Source organism: Dipteris shenzhenensis, chromosome 18 (assembly GCF_047967505.1).
Source record: "Dipteris shenzhenensis isolate YYH24624 ecotype China chromosome 18, Dip_SZ_1.0, whole genome shotgun sequence".
Lineage (NCBI taxonomy): Eukaryota > Viridiplantae > Streptophyta > Polypodiopsida > Gleicheniales > Dipteridaceae > Dipteris > Dipteris shenzhenensis.
Window position 1 is genome coordinate 54704635 of NC_141613.1, and position 16431 is coordinate 54721065.

Below are 16431 nucleotides of genomic sequence, written 5' to 3' on the forward strand. Positions count from 1 at the left end.
GAACCCTAACCACCATAGAAGACGGCTAAATCCTAAGTGCCTTTGAGATATCTGAAGACTCTCTTCACTGCTTGCCAATGCTGTGGACTGGGCATGTGCATGAACCTGTTGAGCTGGGATACTGCATACTGTAAGTCAGGTCTGGTGTGGCATAAGTAAATGAGACATCCAACAGCCTGCTGGTAAAGAGTGATATCACATGGTGGGCTCCCATCATGAGCTGAAAATTTGAAGCCACGGTCCACTGGAGTAGAGATTGACTTGCAATTTTCAAACTGAAAACGATCAAGGAGCTGTCCAATATACTTGGACTGTGACATCATGATACCCCCCTCAACATGAGCAAATTGAATGCCCAAATAATAGTGCAACTGTCCCATGTCTGACATTTCAAAAGCTTGCTGCAAATCAGCCTTGAAAGCTGCAATATGCTGGGTACTAGGGCCCATGATCAGCATGTCATCCACATATAAAATCAGCACTAAAAAATCAGATCCACTCCCACGGATATAGGGGCTATTCTGAAAACCAAGAGACAGTAAGTGTGCATGAATTTTAGCATACCATGCCCGGGGTGCCTGCTTCAAACCATAAAGGGCTTTTCTCAGCCGGCATACCTTGTTTTTAGAGCCAACAACCTCAAAGCCAGGAGGTTGTGTCACATAAACTTCTTCCTGCACATCCCCATGAAGAAAGGCAGTCTTGATGTCAAGCTGGTGCACTTGCCAATGATGATGGGCTGCAATGGCAATGACACATCTAATAGTAGTAATCCTGGAAGTGGGAGCAAAGGTCTCCTCAAAGTCAATGCCTTGTTGTTGGGCATACCCTTTTGCAACAAGATGGGCTTTGTGTCTATCTATGCTGCCATCAAATGGGGATCCTGAGAAAGAGAAGCATCGGTGAAAGAGATTCGGAGACCACCTTTGGTGTAAGAAAACATTTAAAAACTCTAGGAAGGCTGGCGTCCCAGATTAGTTTTGAGGAGGTATGAAGGTCAACACTTCGAAATCTGCCAACAGTCAACCATATGGTGAGTATCCATACATTAGTTCTGAGGGGTATGAAGGTCAAGGCAACTTCGAAATATGTCAACGATCAACCGTACGTTAGGTACCCATACATACGGCACAAGTACTGGTATGTTGTGCCGTATAGAAAAAAATTTAAGGTAAATCCCCTTAGTAAATTATTATTTTTTTCCCCATAGAAGTAGGGAGGGAAAGGCATAGAGATTGAGAGGGAGAGCCATGATATAGGAGTGCAATGGTTAAGTACCATCGACAATCAAGTAGATTCTATCATAGTTGACGATTGAAGTACATCATACATGGAGCTAAAGAATACACAAAGAGATTCAATTTGAAACTAAAAGCTCGAAGTTGAAACCAATTACTAGAACGATATTGTAGAACACACTAGAGCAATGAGTCCCTACTTAAGAGTCTTTACTCTACTATCTATGAGGCTGTGTGGACCATGGGAGTGACTAAACCCTGGAGAAGAGAGGCTGTGTGGGTTGAGGAAAGGGACATCAACAAGCCTTGAGATGGGATGAGAAGGGAGGTGGCAAGTGTACATCAACAAGTACCAAACAGAGCGAAGATGAATTACAAACCCAGATAGGTTTTGAAAGGCGGGAGTCTTGGATGGAATTCGGATGACAGGTAAACCTGTAGGTTCCCGAACTAAGATCCAGAAGGCAAGAGACTCAAGTAAGACCCAAAAGACAAGTAACCTTGCTGACAACATAGGTGATGAATCATAGCATCGATTTGAGGATTGACTCTAACGGGCTGGAAATCAAGACGAATCTCTTTGTGATTGCCGTTCAAGCATTGAGGCATCAGTCATAGACTAACACCATCGCAATTTGCAGGATGATGATGATGGAGGGAGCTTGACTCTATAAAAGGCCATCTACTGATACACAATCACTGCTACATCCAATGTTGTTGGGAGTAACATAAACATTGTTGCTAAGACTGGTGGACAATCTTACTTGGAGCAACTTGCTGGTAGGAGACAAAGCTTCATGGTGCAACATAGCCACAAGTTGTACCCACTGGAGAACAGTAGGTTCGTGTTCTGTCTTAAGGTTCTGGTAGGTCTAGGCCTCAACCTAGGCGGGACCATGATTGAGTACGTCCCTGGCAAGAACAACCCCGTCTCGCCGACGCTCTCAACAAGAAAGCCTCCATTGAGACCATAGAAAAGGCCACTGTACTAGAGATTACAGGGAAGGACCTTGACTCTATAAAAACACAGTACGCGGACTCTACAGAGTTTGGCACTCAATCTCAGTTTGCTCAGACTCTTGTGCCCGGTCCGAAGGTCCTTTCTAGGACATCACGATGGATTTTGTGGGACCACTTTCCCGCATCTGTAGGTACGCGAAATACTCAATGTCTAACCATTGTTGATCGATTTAGTAAATTTTCTATGCTTATTCCGTGCAAGCAAGCAGCCACTGCAAAAGACGTAGCCCGAGCCCCGCTTATTTATCAGGTATCATTACCGAATTGGAGAATTGCCACGGACCATTACCACGGACAGAGATTCCAAATCCACCTCAGGCTCTGTTTGAAAACTTTGGCACCAAGCTATGGACATACCAAGCTACAGATGTCTAGCGCATTTCATCCACAAACCAACGGGCAATCAAATGGATACAATAAATTGGCTTTTAATGTACTAAAAATGTATTGTCATGATTCGCTGTCCAAGTGGGGGCAGTACCTTCCATTAGTACAGGCCATATTGAACGATACCTACTCTTCAAGTATTGGGCGTACCTCGTATGAAGCGGATTTCTGCAGGAGGTTCTCTTCACTCCTCACCAAGATAATATCGCCATCCCTCGAAGCCAACAAAACTACAAAATCCATGGCCGAGATCACCGAGTCAATCAAAGACTGCCTCGCCAAAGCTCAATCAACATATACACGCCAAGCCAGTAAGTCCCGACGAGATGTCAATTATAAAGAGCGTGATTGTGTTTATCTGAGGATTATAAAGCAAAGGCTAAAACAGGTGGGCAAGCAATGCCCTAAGTTATCCTTCAGAAGTTTCGGACCATTCCCCATCATTAAGAAGATCAACGATGTCTCTATGAAGCTGCGGTTACCAGAAAGTTAGACGATGCATAATGTCTTTCACGTGGCATGGTTAAAGCCATATATTGGGCCAGCACTTGGCGATCTCTCTGATGAGCAGCAGCCTGAGGTGATCGACGATGCTGAAGTCATTGAGCTGAAGCAAATTCTCCTTCACAAATGGGAGCATGGGTCAAGACGCAGGATCCGCGAATCCTACACGATTATTTCAAGATCCAGGACCCCATGAAGCCGTGTGGCTAGACGAAAGTTTCTTCCAAGAGTTCCCACAGATATAGGGGGACTACTTGGAGGCCATGCACCTATCGCCAAGTTAAGAAGGAAGGATAGTCACATGCATCCCAGCACTTGGGTGCAAGGTGGCAGCTGCTTCATCGACAAAGTGCCAATAGTTCCTATGATAGGATATTTTGTCAGATGTGTTGACCCCATTGTGAGCCCTTATCCAGGGACAGTCAGGCATGAGCTACGTAGGTCAGTCACTCAGCCTTAGTTAAGTCAGAAAGTCAGCCCTTGATCACTAGTACCCAGTAGAGAACAGTAGGTTAGTGTTTCCGTCTTACGGTTCTAGGTAGGTTTAGGCCTCAACCTAGGATAGGAACCCAAAAGGGCCCCCTCAGGGCTGCTCCCATCAAGGGAGAATGGGCTGGGGAAAGGGCTATAAAGGATTACAAGCTTGCTATAAAAAAGTTGACGGTTTTGGATTACTCACCTGTTTACAAGCCAAGTCTGTACCCGCTGAATGACAATTTTTGGTTGCAGCGCCGCTGACCCTAGTAGACGTGCGTTCGTCCACCTTACTTTGGTCTTGGAGAGCTGAAAAACCCCCAGCTAAGATGTATCATCCCAAAAAATTCAACACAACAGACAACCCGCCAAAAATAGTCAGAGCGTAAGACCTTTCTTTCTGGACAACATTTTGGTCTGGTTGAGCTTCAATTGTAATCTTCTGCGCCGCAGGGCCTGCACAGAACCGCATGTAATAATGAGCATTTCCACGAGACAAAGCCGCCCTCTTGTCGTTTGAAATGGATACAACATGGCTGGATTGCTAAAGTAGACGATTTTGGCCTTATAGCTGGGGAGGTCCCTTCTCTTATATCGACACCTGTACTGCATTATTCATGTTAATTCGAGCAAATTTAGACAAAACGAATGGGACTCGGAACCTCAGTTGTATGGTTAATACGAAAGCAATGAAAAGAACCTGCAGCTGAGCGAGCTGTTCTTGTGTTACGGATTCGGATGAAAAGTTAGGTTGCAAAGCAGGCGCAGCAGCCAGTGCAACCTCCCTGTCACTTTCCATTACCAATACACATTTGAGTTACGTACAACTACCGATTTCGGACTGAATCGCGCACAAATTCCTTGGATGTGATCAATCTCAGCCGCAACGACCGACGATCTCAAACAATCTATCACAGTGGAGTCCCAGTCCCCGTACTTGAAGACTGCAATTCCCTTCAAAGGCCTGCCTCAGAAGCCCAAGAGAGTAGTGCCCTTTATAAATGATTAACAAGGTGGAGAATCCACTCAGCCCTGCTTTGAGAACGGAGGAGTTGGTGTAAGGCTTGTGTAAGGTTGTATGGAGGGACCCGTCTAAGTCAAGGTTGCGATAATGGATTGAGTTTATTAAAATTTAAGGTTTTATTAATAAATTTCAAATGTTAGGAATTTTAAGAAAATTTGTGAAAAACACATACATACCTACGCGCACACACAAATATTCAAGAATTTTCAGTTGTCTTTCGTTAAATCAAACTTCTAAAAGCGCACACACACACAAAACACTATATATTCAAATATAAACAAATATCTTACAAACTCTCTCTCTCAAAATTAACCTCCTTTGAAAATTAAGGCACTTGATCTCCCACCAACTTACACATGATTGTTGGGTATGATAGGATCTAGAGACTTGCAGAGAACTCAAAGACAATGATCAAAGACTATTGCCAAGACATCCAAAGCATGTATCACAGGGCTTTACATTCAAGATTCCAACCTTATGTTGTAGCTTAGGTCATCCAACATAAAAATACTGGCTTCGTTTGACATCTTTTGCATCTGTAAACATATTACCCAATCAAGTGGGGAACACTTGTTCTACTTCGTCTTGCACATAAGTTATTTCAAATCATGATGCTCTAACCAAAAAAATCTCTATAATAGAGTACTTCAAAATATTACATCCGAAAGTGGAGTCACATGTTCTAACATGAAATATCCACTACCAAGAACCGAGTAATAGGTCTAAATACACATCCGCGAACAAAGTCATAACTGAACAATAAAAAAGCCTGCGACCATATGCTCCATGTCCGCCATGTCCGTATCGGCGGCGATGAACATACCACGGACTACAAACAATCGGATCTGGACCCACATCAAATAAAAAGGAATTTTAACGACTATAGTTATTGAGCCATGAAACTTTTATAACTATATGTTGATAAAAGCTAACTCATTCGTTAGAGTACTTACTCTGATGCAAAGGGCTGTGAATAATGCGGACAAAGGTGTACGTATAATCCCCATTTTGCCCTCGATAGAAAGGCTATAATCTCACACATGCATGGTAACCAAACTGACAAAATATGAAGAGGGGAGAGGAGAAGAGTGGATATGAGGAGAGAGGGCACAACTAGAGAGCACACCACAAATGACTAACTGTACACTAGATTTAGTTGAAAAAATAGAATATATACAAACCCTTTTAGGGTTAGGGTTAGGGGATCTAACCCTTTCCTTTATAGCACTCTATAAGGTTAGTGCTATGCACATATGATCACGTGATGGTGCTATGCACACATGATCACATGATGTTGAGCGTGAACACTCAACACCTTCCCTCAAGATCAACATCATGAAGTAGGCCTTCTCTCAAGATGATGATTCTGGGGAATCGAAGAAGGACTAAGCATTACATTCCATCACACCCCTTTAATGGGAATGTCCTTCCTCTGCATCAAACCAAGAGCTAGTCGATGTTTCTCGAATAGCTCTTTACCGAGTGGTTTGGTAAAGATGTCTGCAACATTTTCTTTGCTATCACAATGCTGCAGTGTGATGTCACCAACTAACACTCTTTCTCTGATGAAGTGCTCTCTGACATCAATGTGCTTTGTCCTGGAGTGATATACTGGATTTTTGGCCAATGCTTGAGCCGATTGATTATCACAGTATATTGTTGTTGGCTTTGACTCATCAAAGTAATCTGTTTCTGACAATAGTCTTCTGAGCCATATAGCCTCACATGCACCTGTACTCTATATTCTGCTTCAGTTGAAGACAAAGAAATAGTTGGTTGTTTGTTTGACAACCATGATATAGCACCTTGACCAAGGAAAAATGCATATCCCTGTGTCAATCTCCTGGTCTCATGATCTCCAGCATAGTCACTGTCACAATATCCATGCAACCGTGGATGACTTCCTCTGTATTCTATCCCAAACTGTCTTGTACCTCTGATGTATCTCAAGACTCTTTTGGCTGCATTCCAGTGACACTGTTTTGGACTTGCCATAAACTGTGCTAGTGAGCTTACTGCATAACAAATATCTAGCCGTGTGATTGTTAGATATATAAGAGATCCAATGAGTTGCCTATAGTATCTATCATTGACTGTAGGCTTTTCTGAATCTTTAGTAAGTTTCAAACTCTGTTCCATGGGAATGGCTGCAATCTTGCAATCTGCCATATGAAACTTCTTCAGGAGACTGTCAACATACTTGAGCTGACTCATGAATGTGCTATCTGAATCTCTCCAGAACTCAATTCCAAGACAATAGTGCATAAGTCCAAGATCTTTCATGTCGAACTCTGCAGATAAGTCTTGTTTTAATTTTTTGATGAAGCTATCCTTGCTTCCCGTCACAATCAGATCATCTACGTACAAAAGTGCAATAGTAATGTCTTCCCCTTGAACTTTGTAGTAGAGAGTATGATCTGCATTGGACTTCATGTATCCCAGATCAGCAAAATATTGGTCAATTCTGCTGTACCAACTTCTGGGTGCTTGCTTTAAGCTGTAGAGACTTTTCTTAAGATGGCAAACCTTGTTCTCTTTTCCTGGTTCAACATAACCTGCTGGTTGTTGCATGTAGACTTCCTCGTCTAGATAACCATTGAGAAATGCATTCTTGACATCGAGCTGATACACATTCCATTTACTGAGTGTCGCTAGTGATATCAAGAACCGTATGGAATCCATCTTTGCTACTGGAGCATAAGTCTCATCATAATCTTGACCATATTGTTGTGCAAATCCTTTTGCAACTAATCTGGCTTTGTATCTCTGAATACTGCCATCTGGATTGTACTTCACTTTGTATACCCATTTGTTTGCTATGGCCTTCTTTCCTGGTGGAAGGTCGCATAATTCCCAAGTGTGATTTTTATACAAAAGCATCCATTTCTTCATTCATAGCAGTTTGCCATTCTGACTTGTCTACTGCGTCTTCGAAGTACACTGGCTCTTCTGTAGCCATGATGGTAGTCATAGAGCATAGTTGGTGGTTTCCACCTGAATTGCTTTGCCTTTCTGAGCATGTCAATTTGGCTGGAGGTCTGCTTTCCCTAGTAGACCGTCTGAGCTGCTGTGGCGCTGCTTGGGGTGTTGCTGGCAATTCTTGCTCTTCTTCATCAACTTGTTCTGTAGATGACTGTGAAGTCGATGCTTCTATCTCCGGTGTAGGTGAGGTTTCCATTTTGATTCCTCATCAAAGATTACATCTCTGGAGATAATGACTTTGCGGTTGATGGGATCATACAATTTGTATGCTTTGCTTTCTTCACTGTAGCCAACCACGATGCATTTGCGTGACTTGGCATCCAATTTCCTGCGATGATCATCATGTATGTGGGCATATGCTATGCAACCAAATATGCGGAGATGCCCAATGTGTGGCTTGTGTCCAGTGAATGCTTCATAAGGAGTCATACCTTGTATCGGTTCGGTAGGAAGCCGATTAAGCAAGTAGTTAGCTATAGCTATTGCTTCTGCCCAATACTGATTCGGAAGATGCTTTTCACTAAGCATTGCTCTAGCACTGTCTGCTAAAGTCCCATTCTTCCTTTCAGCTCTTGCATTCTGCTGAGGAGTATCTGCACATGTGAACTGTCTTCGAATGCGGTGATTTTTGCAAAAGTTCATGAATGCTGAAGACATGTATTCACCTCCTCTGTCTGATCTCATGACCTTGATCTTTCTGCCTGTTTGGTTTTCTACCATGGCTTTGAATTCTTGAAATCTGGCAAACACTTCAAATTTCTCTTTCAGAAAGTAGACCCAACAATATCTACTGTAGTCGTCGATGAAGGTCAAGTAATAAAGTGAACCATTGATGCTGCGGGTTTGGGCATAACCCCATACATCTGTATGTATCAAATCAAGAATATCTCGTGCACGAGAGGTACTTCTAACAAAGTTGGTTCGCTTTTGTTTGCCGAAACAGCATGCTTCGCAAACTTTTCCAAGAAACTGTAGCTTTGGAATCCCAATTGCCATATTTTGATTCCTGAGATCTAACAAGTACTTGAAGTTGACATGACCATATCTCTTGTGCCATTTTACAGATAGTGGCATCTGTTGCATTTGAGCTGACATGGCATGCTTGTCTGGTACTGTAGCTAGCATCCTGTATAAGCGTCCTTCCTTGACACCTTTTGCTACTAGCTGACCTCTTTTGGATTTGTCTCTGATAGTGCATTCATCACCGTCGAAGATGACTTTGTAGTTGTGTTCCGTCATTTGACCTATTGACAAAAGGTTCTTGCTGAGCTTCGGAACATAGAGCACATCTTTGACTAATCCTTTTGTACCAATGAAATTGTTCATAGGGATAACACCTGTCCCTTGAACCGGATTCGGTGTATTGTCTGCTGTGTAGATGACATTCTTTTGTCCTTCTAATGGCTTCATTTCTGTGAACCATTCCTGATGATTTGTCATATGAGATGATGCACCACTGGTGATGTACCAAGGATCCTGTTCCACTTGGTCGACTTGATAGCTGAAATCCTCTTTGGGATTGAAATCAGTGTCTAGGTGCATTGTCTAGGTGCATTGTATGCAATTCCTCACTTGCAAGAAACATATTGCCATGTTCATTTGCAAAATGACTGTGACTAGAATGTCCACCACGATGATTTCCTCTTCCTTGGGAATTCCCTCAATTACTGCTGGATTGACCGCCTTGGTCGTATTGCTTCTTGCGGCAATCTCTTTCATAGTGTCCAAACTTGTGACACTAGTTGCACTGAATGCTTGACACATTGGTGGATGCATTCCCTCGTCCTTGAAATCTTCCTCGATTGGAATGATTTCCTCTTTGCTGATTCTGATGTTGCTGAGGATGATGCTGATTCTGATGCTGATTTTGACTTTGTTGATGATGACCACTTTTCTGATATGATCTACCTCTGTTTCTACCTTTGCCTCTGCTTCTGTCTGAAGCTATGAATGCCTGATCATTAGAATGACCTTTACGTGCTTGAATGGCCTGAGTCCTGAGTTCTTCACCAAGTAGAACTGACCGAAGTTCTTCCAGTGTTGGAATTTGCCGTTGGATGGCAATACTCTGGACTAGATTCTCATATCCTTCTCCTAGTCCATTCAGGATTACTTGAACCATTTCTGTGGGATTCATAGTCTCTCCTGCTGCTGCAAGTTGATTGTTGTAGTCTTTGATGTGGAGTACATAAGCATGACTAGTTTCACTGCTGTTGCGAAAACTCTGGTTGATCTGGTTTCTCAGGGTGAGAATCCTGGATGTGTTCTTGGACTCGTAGAGAGCTGCGAACATATCCCATGCTTCTTTTGATGTCTTAACTGTGTTGAGCTGTCCTAGCATGACATCTTGCACATTCTGCTTGATCAGGTGATAGGCATACTTGTCTTTCTTATCCCATTCTGCTTGAGCTCAAGCAATGGCAGGATCTGCTACTGGTGCAGAAACTGTTTGTGTAGATGTAGATCCTGATGTAGATTCCGTTGCTGGTGCTATGACAACAGATGGAGTAGAGCTACTGGTGGCTGGATCGGCCAATGGTCTAGGTATAGATCCATCGACGTAACTCCCATTTGTCCTGAAGCATAAGAATGATCTCCATTCGGTATTTCCATGTACCGTAATTGGAGTTGTCTAACTTAGCAGATGCCTCCAGATTGAGGTTGCTAGTCGACATGGTGCAAACAATGTACTCAAAAAGTGTCCTAAAAAACTCTGTATGAATCAACTGCAAATACACTGAAGATGCCAAGTGAAATCTCTGTACCGTCGGTGAAGGTAGAACTGCAGTATATAAAATCTGATCTGTGTTACAAGGCTTGTGGCAATGATGCCGGGAATAGCCAAGAGGCTTTACAAGGCTGAAAATGATGCGCACAATGCCGTGAGATAGCCGAATAGGCTTTACAATGGTGGCATGTGTGTGTGAAATCAAGTGCTATCTACCCATTGAATCAATCTGCAATGCCTCTGAACTCTAAAATCTGCTCACTGAACTGATGAACGTAAGGTTTCAGGTAATGTAATGATGTGAAATCGGATGTGAGTGTATGGACTGACTCCGAGTAGGTACTAGTCGGGAATTTCGGGCATGGCTTAGATTGGCAACTTGGGGAAATTCAAAGCATCCCCTTTATGGCGATCTAGCCTACTCTGATCTAGATCTAAACCAACCGTCGATCGATGAAAGAACAGCAAATAATTTCTTTTCTTTTGTTCTTTTTAAGTGCTGGGTCAGATGCGTCGATGTAGAGGCAAATGTGCATGAAGGAAGTGGTTTTGTCGGCGAGGCTCAAATGTGAGTGTAACTTGTGCCGAAATGTGCGTGTGATGTGACGAGCGCGTAGAGCACGAAAAACTGAGCGACTTTCCTTTTTGGAGCGCCCTCAAAATCTTCCTGGATCAAGAGATATGACTTGATCTAGGTGGAGGGGCAAAAGGAGTGCAAATGTGCTCAATGATGGTGTCACTATGAGTCACATGCAGTGATGATGTGGCACTGTGCCTAGCAAGAGGTGTGCCAGTGAAGCTCTGTGCTGAGGTGGCAAGAGTGTGCACATGCAGTGTGTGCACAGTGTGCTTGGCAAGGGACTGTGCCTGCAGGGGTCAGTGCTGACTGGACTGCTAAGGTGGCAATGCTGAGGTGGCACAGATGATGTCAGCAAGGTGATGTGGCAATGCTGACGTGGCACTGATGACGTGTCCCTGATGATGTGGCACAGGTGATGTGGCTGATGATGTGTCCTTGATGATGTGGCATAGGTGACGTGGCTGATGATGTGTCACGGAATACGTGGCTGATGATGTGGTAGGATGACGTGTCTGTGCTGATGTGGCAGTCGATGGTGATGTGTCAGGATGATGTGGCCTGCTTACGTGGCATTGATGATGTGGCAAGCATCAGTGATGATGTGTCCTACTGAGCTGGCACTGGTGACGTGGCAGATAAGGTCTACCATGTGGCTGGTCCTTGACCAAGCTCTAGGGTGTGGTGACCTTGAGCAATCCCAAGTGTTAAGGTATTGCCACGTGTCAAAAATTTAACCACTGACTAAACCTAGGTTCCACTGACCTAATCGAAGTCAAGGCCTATTTGCCACATGTCATTGCACTGGCAGCTAGAATCTTTTGAGATTCCGATAGAATCTGGAAGATTCTGTTGTCTTCTCCATTGGTTCGTTGCTAGGAGATGATGGAGCTGCCCGTCTGGTGTCGAGAGCTTGAAGGCTTTGGAGGTTGTGAATTCGTTGGAGGTTCGTAGGAGGTCGGCCGTGCAGTCTGTTGGGTCTCTTGGTGAACCGCTGGCGTGTTGCTGTCGATGGAGGCTTCCGTCGAGCCCGTTGGCTGTGTGCTGTGTTAAAGAGCAGTTGGAGCCTTGTTAATGGCGGTGATTGTTCAAGAGCTCGGAATGGAGGAAAGCTTGGTGTAGAGGGTCGCTGACATTGGCAGATGGCTAGACCTTCATTTTCGGATGCCTTGCTGTGTGGTCGTGAGCATTGAGTTGCTGTAGATGCTATGGTGGGGCTGTCTGTTGTGGTTGCTAGCACCAACAAGAGTCTGCACCGTTTTGAGAGGTCCCGCTGTTGCTGAGGAGCGCTTTCCTTTTGGAGATGGTTGCAGGTCCAAATGGCGCATCGTAATGCAAAACAACAGAGGTGGTTGCGTAGCTTTGAAAGCCTTGGAGGTTCGCCTTAGAGATTCATAGAGGTCGTAGATGCTGAGTAGGGCCTTGGAGCCCGGGCTTGCAAGCAGGAGTCAGCTAGTAGATAGGCTGCTTCTATATGAGCCTTCATTGGCGAAGGAGCTGGCTATGCGTCATTATCACTTGTAGAGGCGCAAAAGCCTGTGTGTAGGAGAGCTTGGCTTGGAGATGAAGTTGCAGCCATTGCTGCTGTCTTTGCTGCAAGCCACTTGCAAATTATGGAGCCTTGGAGGCAAGTGAGCATCGATTGATGCAGAAGGAGCATGTTGGTGCTATTGCATGGATTGATGCAGTCGAGTGAGAGCTCTCTCTATTCTCTCATAGAGAGAATTCTCTCAAAAGAAAAGAAGACTGAGTGTCAATCTCTTTCTCTCAGATTTCTGTAAAGAAGAATACACCTCTCTCTCTCTGTGCAGAAAAGAATGAAAAGAAAAGATCTCTCAAGAAGTGAATCGAAGATCTCTCACAATATGAAGAACCACTCACTCTCACGGAAGAATGAACGGAATAGAGAGTCAAATGAATCTCTCAATGAAATGAAGGAGCATATCTCTCTCTCTCACATGGACGGAATTGTTTGACGGAAATTTTCTCTCAATGCAATGAATGGAAACTTTTCTCTACGGAAGTGAACTCTCACAAGAACACTCGAGAAGCTCTCAATCTCACAATCTCTCTCACACTCTCAAGAATCTCAATGTCTCAACGGAAGGCAAGGGAGCTCTGATACCATGACAAAATATGAAGAGGGGAGAGGAGAAGAGTGGAGATGAGGAGAGAGGGCACAACTAGAGAGCACACCACAAATGACTAACTGTACACTAGATTTAGTTGAAAAAATAGAATATATACAAACCCTTTTAGGGTTAGGGTTAGGGGATCTAACCCTTTCCTTTATAGCACTCTATAAGGTTAGTGCTATGCACATATGATCACGTGATGGTGCTATGCACACATGATCACATGATGTTGAGCATGAACTCTCAACACAAACCAGTAGATAGTGATGGTCTGCGGTCCATCATCTCCATGCAGCCAATGAGCAAGGACATCGTAATATCCCAAGTGTTCTCATCCCCCCAAATGACGATTGATGTGAAGGTTCATTACCAACCTTGAATCAAGAACATACCTAAAAGAAAACAATAGCATGTTTGCCCACTTAGTGGATATTTCATGTTAGAACATGTGACTCCACTTTCGGATGTAATATGTCCAAATACACATCTGCGAACAAAGTCATAACTGAACAAAAAAAGCATGCAGCCATGTGCTCCATGTCCGCCACATCCATGTCGGCGATGAAAGTACCATGGACTACGAACAATCGGATCTGCAAACAAAAAGAAAATTTAACGACTATAGTTATTGAGCCATGAAACTTTTATAACTATATGTTGATAAAACCTAACTCATTCGTTAGAGTACTTACTCTGACGCAAAGGGCTGTGAATAATGCAGACAAAGGTGTACGTATAGCCCCCATTTTGCCCTCGATAGAAAGGCTATAATCTCACACATGCATGGTAACCAAACCAGTAGACAGTGATCTAAGTTCAAGGTTGCAGAAATGCATAAGGTATGTGAAGCCTGTCAATTTGGAAAACAGGCAAGGAAACCTCAACAGGCATTCCATCAAACTCTAATAACCTTCACCCATGTTTTTGAAGAATGTGCTCTAACTGCAATATAGCCTTCTTTCTTGCCAATCCCGACCCGACCCGGGAGCTTGGGGCGCCACTGATTGGAGGCGTGGGCATGGGACAGGGGTGCGGCGACATCGGGTTGGAGGCGTGGGTGCACGGGGGGACGTCGGGGGCATGACAGCATCGGGTTGGAGACGCGGTGCGTGGCCGAGCGTGCGACAACGTTCGGGGTACGATGCGGGTGCCCGGGGGCACCACCCGACTCGACCTGGGAGCCCAGGGTGCCACCATGGGATGGGGACACGGCGGCGTCGGGTTGGAGGCGTGGGTGCGCTTGGCGTCATCGGGGAGCACCACGCGTCCTGACCCGGGAGCCCGAGGCACCACTGTGGGACGGGGGTGCGACGGCGTTAGGTTGGAGGTGTGGGTGCGTAGGGTGTGGTCGGGGATGCGGCAGCGTCAGGTTGGAGGCGTGGGTGTGTAGGGGCGTGGCAGCATTCGGGGCACCACGTGTCCTGACCCAACTCGAGAGCCCGAGGTGCCACCGTGGGAACCTGTGACGTGTGACAGCGTTCGGGGCGCGACGCAGGTGCTCAAGGGCGCCATGCATCCCGACTCGACCCGGGAGCCTAGGGCACCATCCTGGGATGGGGGCGTGGCGGCGTCGGGTTGGAGGCGTGGGTGCGCCTGGCGTCGTCGAGGAGCACCACGTGTCCCAACCCGACCCGGGAGCTCAAGGCACCACCGTGGGATGGGGGCGCAACGGTGTCGGGTTGGAGGTGTGGGTGCACAGGGCATGGTCGGGGATGCGGTAGCATCGCATCCGACTGGGGCGCACCCGCAGCCTCCATTTGCGATGGGAAGCACCGACCCGGGAGCCCGGGGCATCATCGTGGGACGGGGGTGTAGCGGCATCGGGTTGGAGGCATGGGTGCGCCTGGCGTCATCGGGAGTGCCACACGTCTCCACTCGAGAGCCCGAGGCACCACCGTGGGCCAGGAGCAGACAATGTTTGGCCTTGTGTCTTGTTGATTGTCATGTTGAATGCCAATCAAATAGGAAATTGCCTTCTCCACATGTCGAAAGGAAGTTGAACCCATTCTACTTTAGGTTAAATTCACTTAAATAAAACTAAAACTCTTTTGGAATAGGAATTTGTATGATTTGACTTCCAGTTTGTGCTTCTTTCACAACATCAAACATTCTTTCTTCTTGGAATAAGCCATTTGTAGCTTCTGATAGAGATGATCTATCAACAATAGGCATTCCATCAAACTCTAATAACCTTCACCCATGTTGTTGAAGAATGTGCTCTAACTGCAGCTCTAACTGCAATATAGCCTTCTTTCTTGCCAAGGCACGATGACCAATTAAATTCCCCATACTTAATTCCAATGCGTGGAAAAAATCATCTGAAAACTCATCAGCAGCAAATCTATCCCACAAAACACTAGGAGACATTGGCTTGCAGAAAACAAAAATTGTGGCAAACAAGTGTCTCAACTGGACGCTATTTTGATAGAGCACGGCCTCTTACATACACACAAACCATTCGTCATCACTTTCCAACAAACCCCTAGTTATGCATGTTGCCTTGAAAGTAGGATAGACTTGCCTATCAAAAGTACGAAGGTCATCAAAACACTTGCAACCTCTACACACATTAAGCAACATATGCATGAAGTAGAGCTCAACAACAGCTGATGAAGAAATATTGTACATTCGGCCAATGCTATTGCCTCTCTTTCTTCTAATCCACTGCTTACTACTCTTGTTCGAGACCAACTCGCATGGCAAGTCACCATACAACAAGTCACTTGCATCATTTTGTAATTGATTGTAAGTGAACCATTATGTTAGAGTAGTCTTCTGACTTTGTTCTCAATCAACTACATTTTGCAAATCATCATCATCTCGAAATATGATGTTATTGCACATTGGAAGATGGACCTGCAACCTTTGCATGTTTGTTTTTTCATCATGCATGGCATACTCATAAATCCGCCAACATGCTTCTGATGCTGACACATAATGTGCATCTAGGTAACTACTGATCTCATTAATGCCAGCATTGACTAGGTCGTGCAATTGCCCTTGTCCTTCCACATGATTTAGCTGCATCCTAATGATTGACCTATCATGGCCCTTGTATACATACTTGTATAAATACTTAACTGCAGTAATAGTGGAGCAAATTTCCACATTTACGTGTGCCTTGTACTTAGGGGACATTAAAGGATTAAATGGCACGATCCAACGATTATCTACTGCACCCCTTTCACCCGTATCTTCCTACCATCATTGTGACGCATGTAAATAGGATACCCATCATTGCCAACCACAGTAGACTGAGAGAATGCATGTGGATAGCGACGAATGCATTTGCTTTCAACCATGCAATCTGCAGAGATATTTATTGCAACACATGGGCCATGGAGATTGCATTGTCCAATAAT

General features: G+C 44.8%; 1 protein-coding gene across 3 annotated transcripts in view; it reads right to left on the reverse strand.

Moving 5' to 3' along the window:
- The window catches only part of LOC147891436 (uncharacterized), a 36556-nt gene extending 31848 nt beyond the window's left edge, over nucleotides 1-4708 (reverse strand). For all 3 annotated transcript variants that reach the window (XM_087389958.1, XM_087389960.1, XM_087389959.1), the window contains exons 1-3: nucleotides 4324-4708; nucleotides 4016-4079; nucleotides 3829-3932 (exon numbers count right to left, since the gene is read on the reverse strand). In XM_087389958.1, the coding sequence (XP_087246084.1) occupies nucleotides 3829-3932; nucleotides 4016-4079; nucleotides 4324-4422 (267 nt within the window). In that variant the 5' untranslated portion in view covers nucleotides 4423-4708. The remainder of the gene's footprint in view (nucleotides 1-3828; nucleotides 3933-4015; nucleotides 4080-4323) is intronic.
- Nucleotides 4709-16431: the final 11723 nt, after the last annotated feature.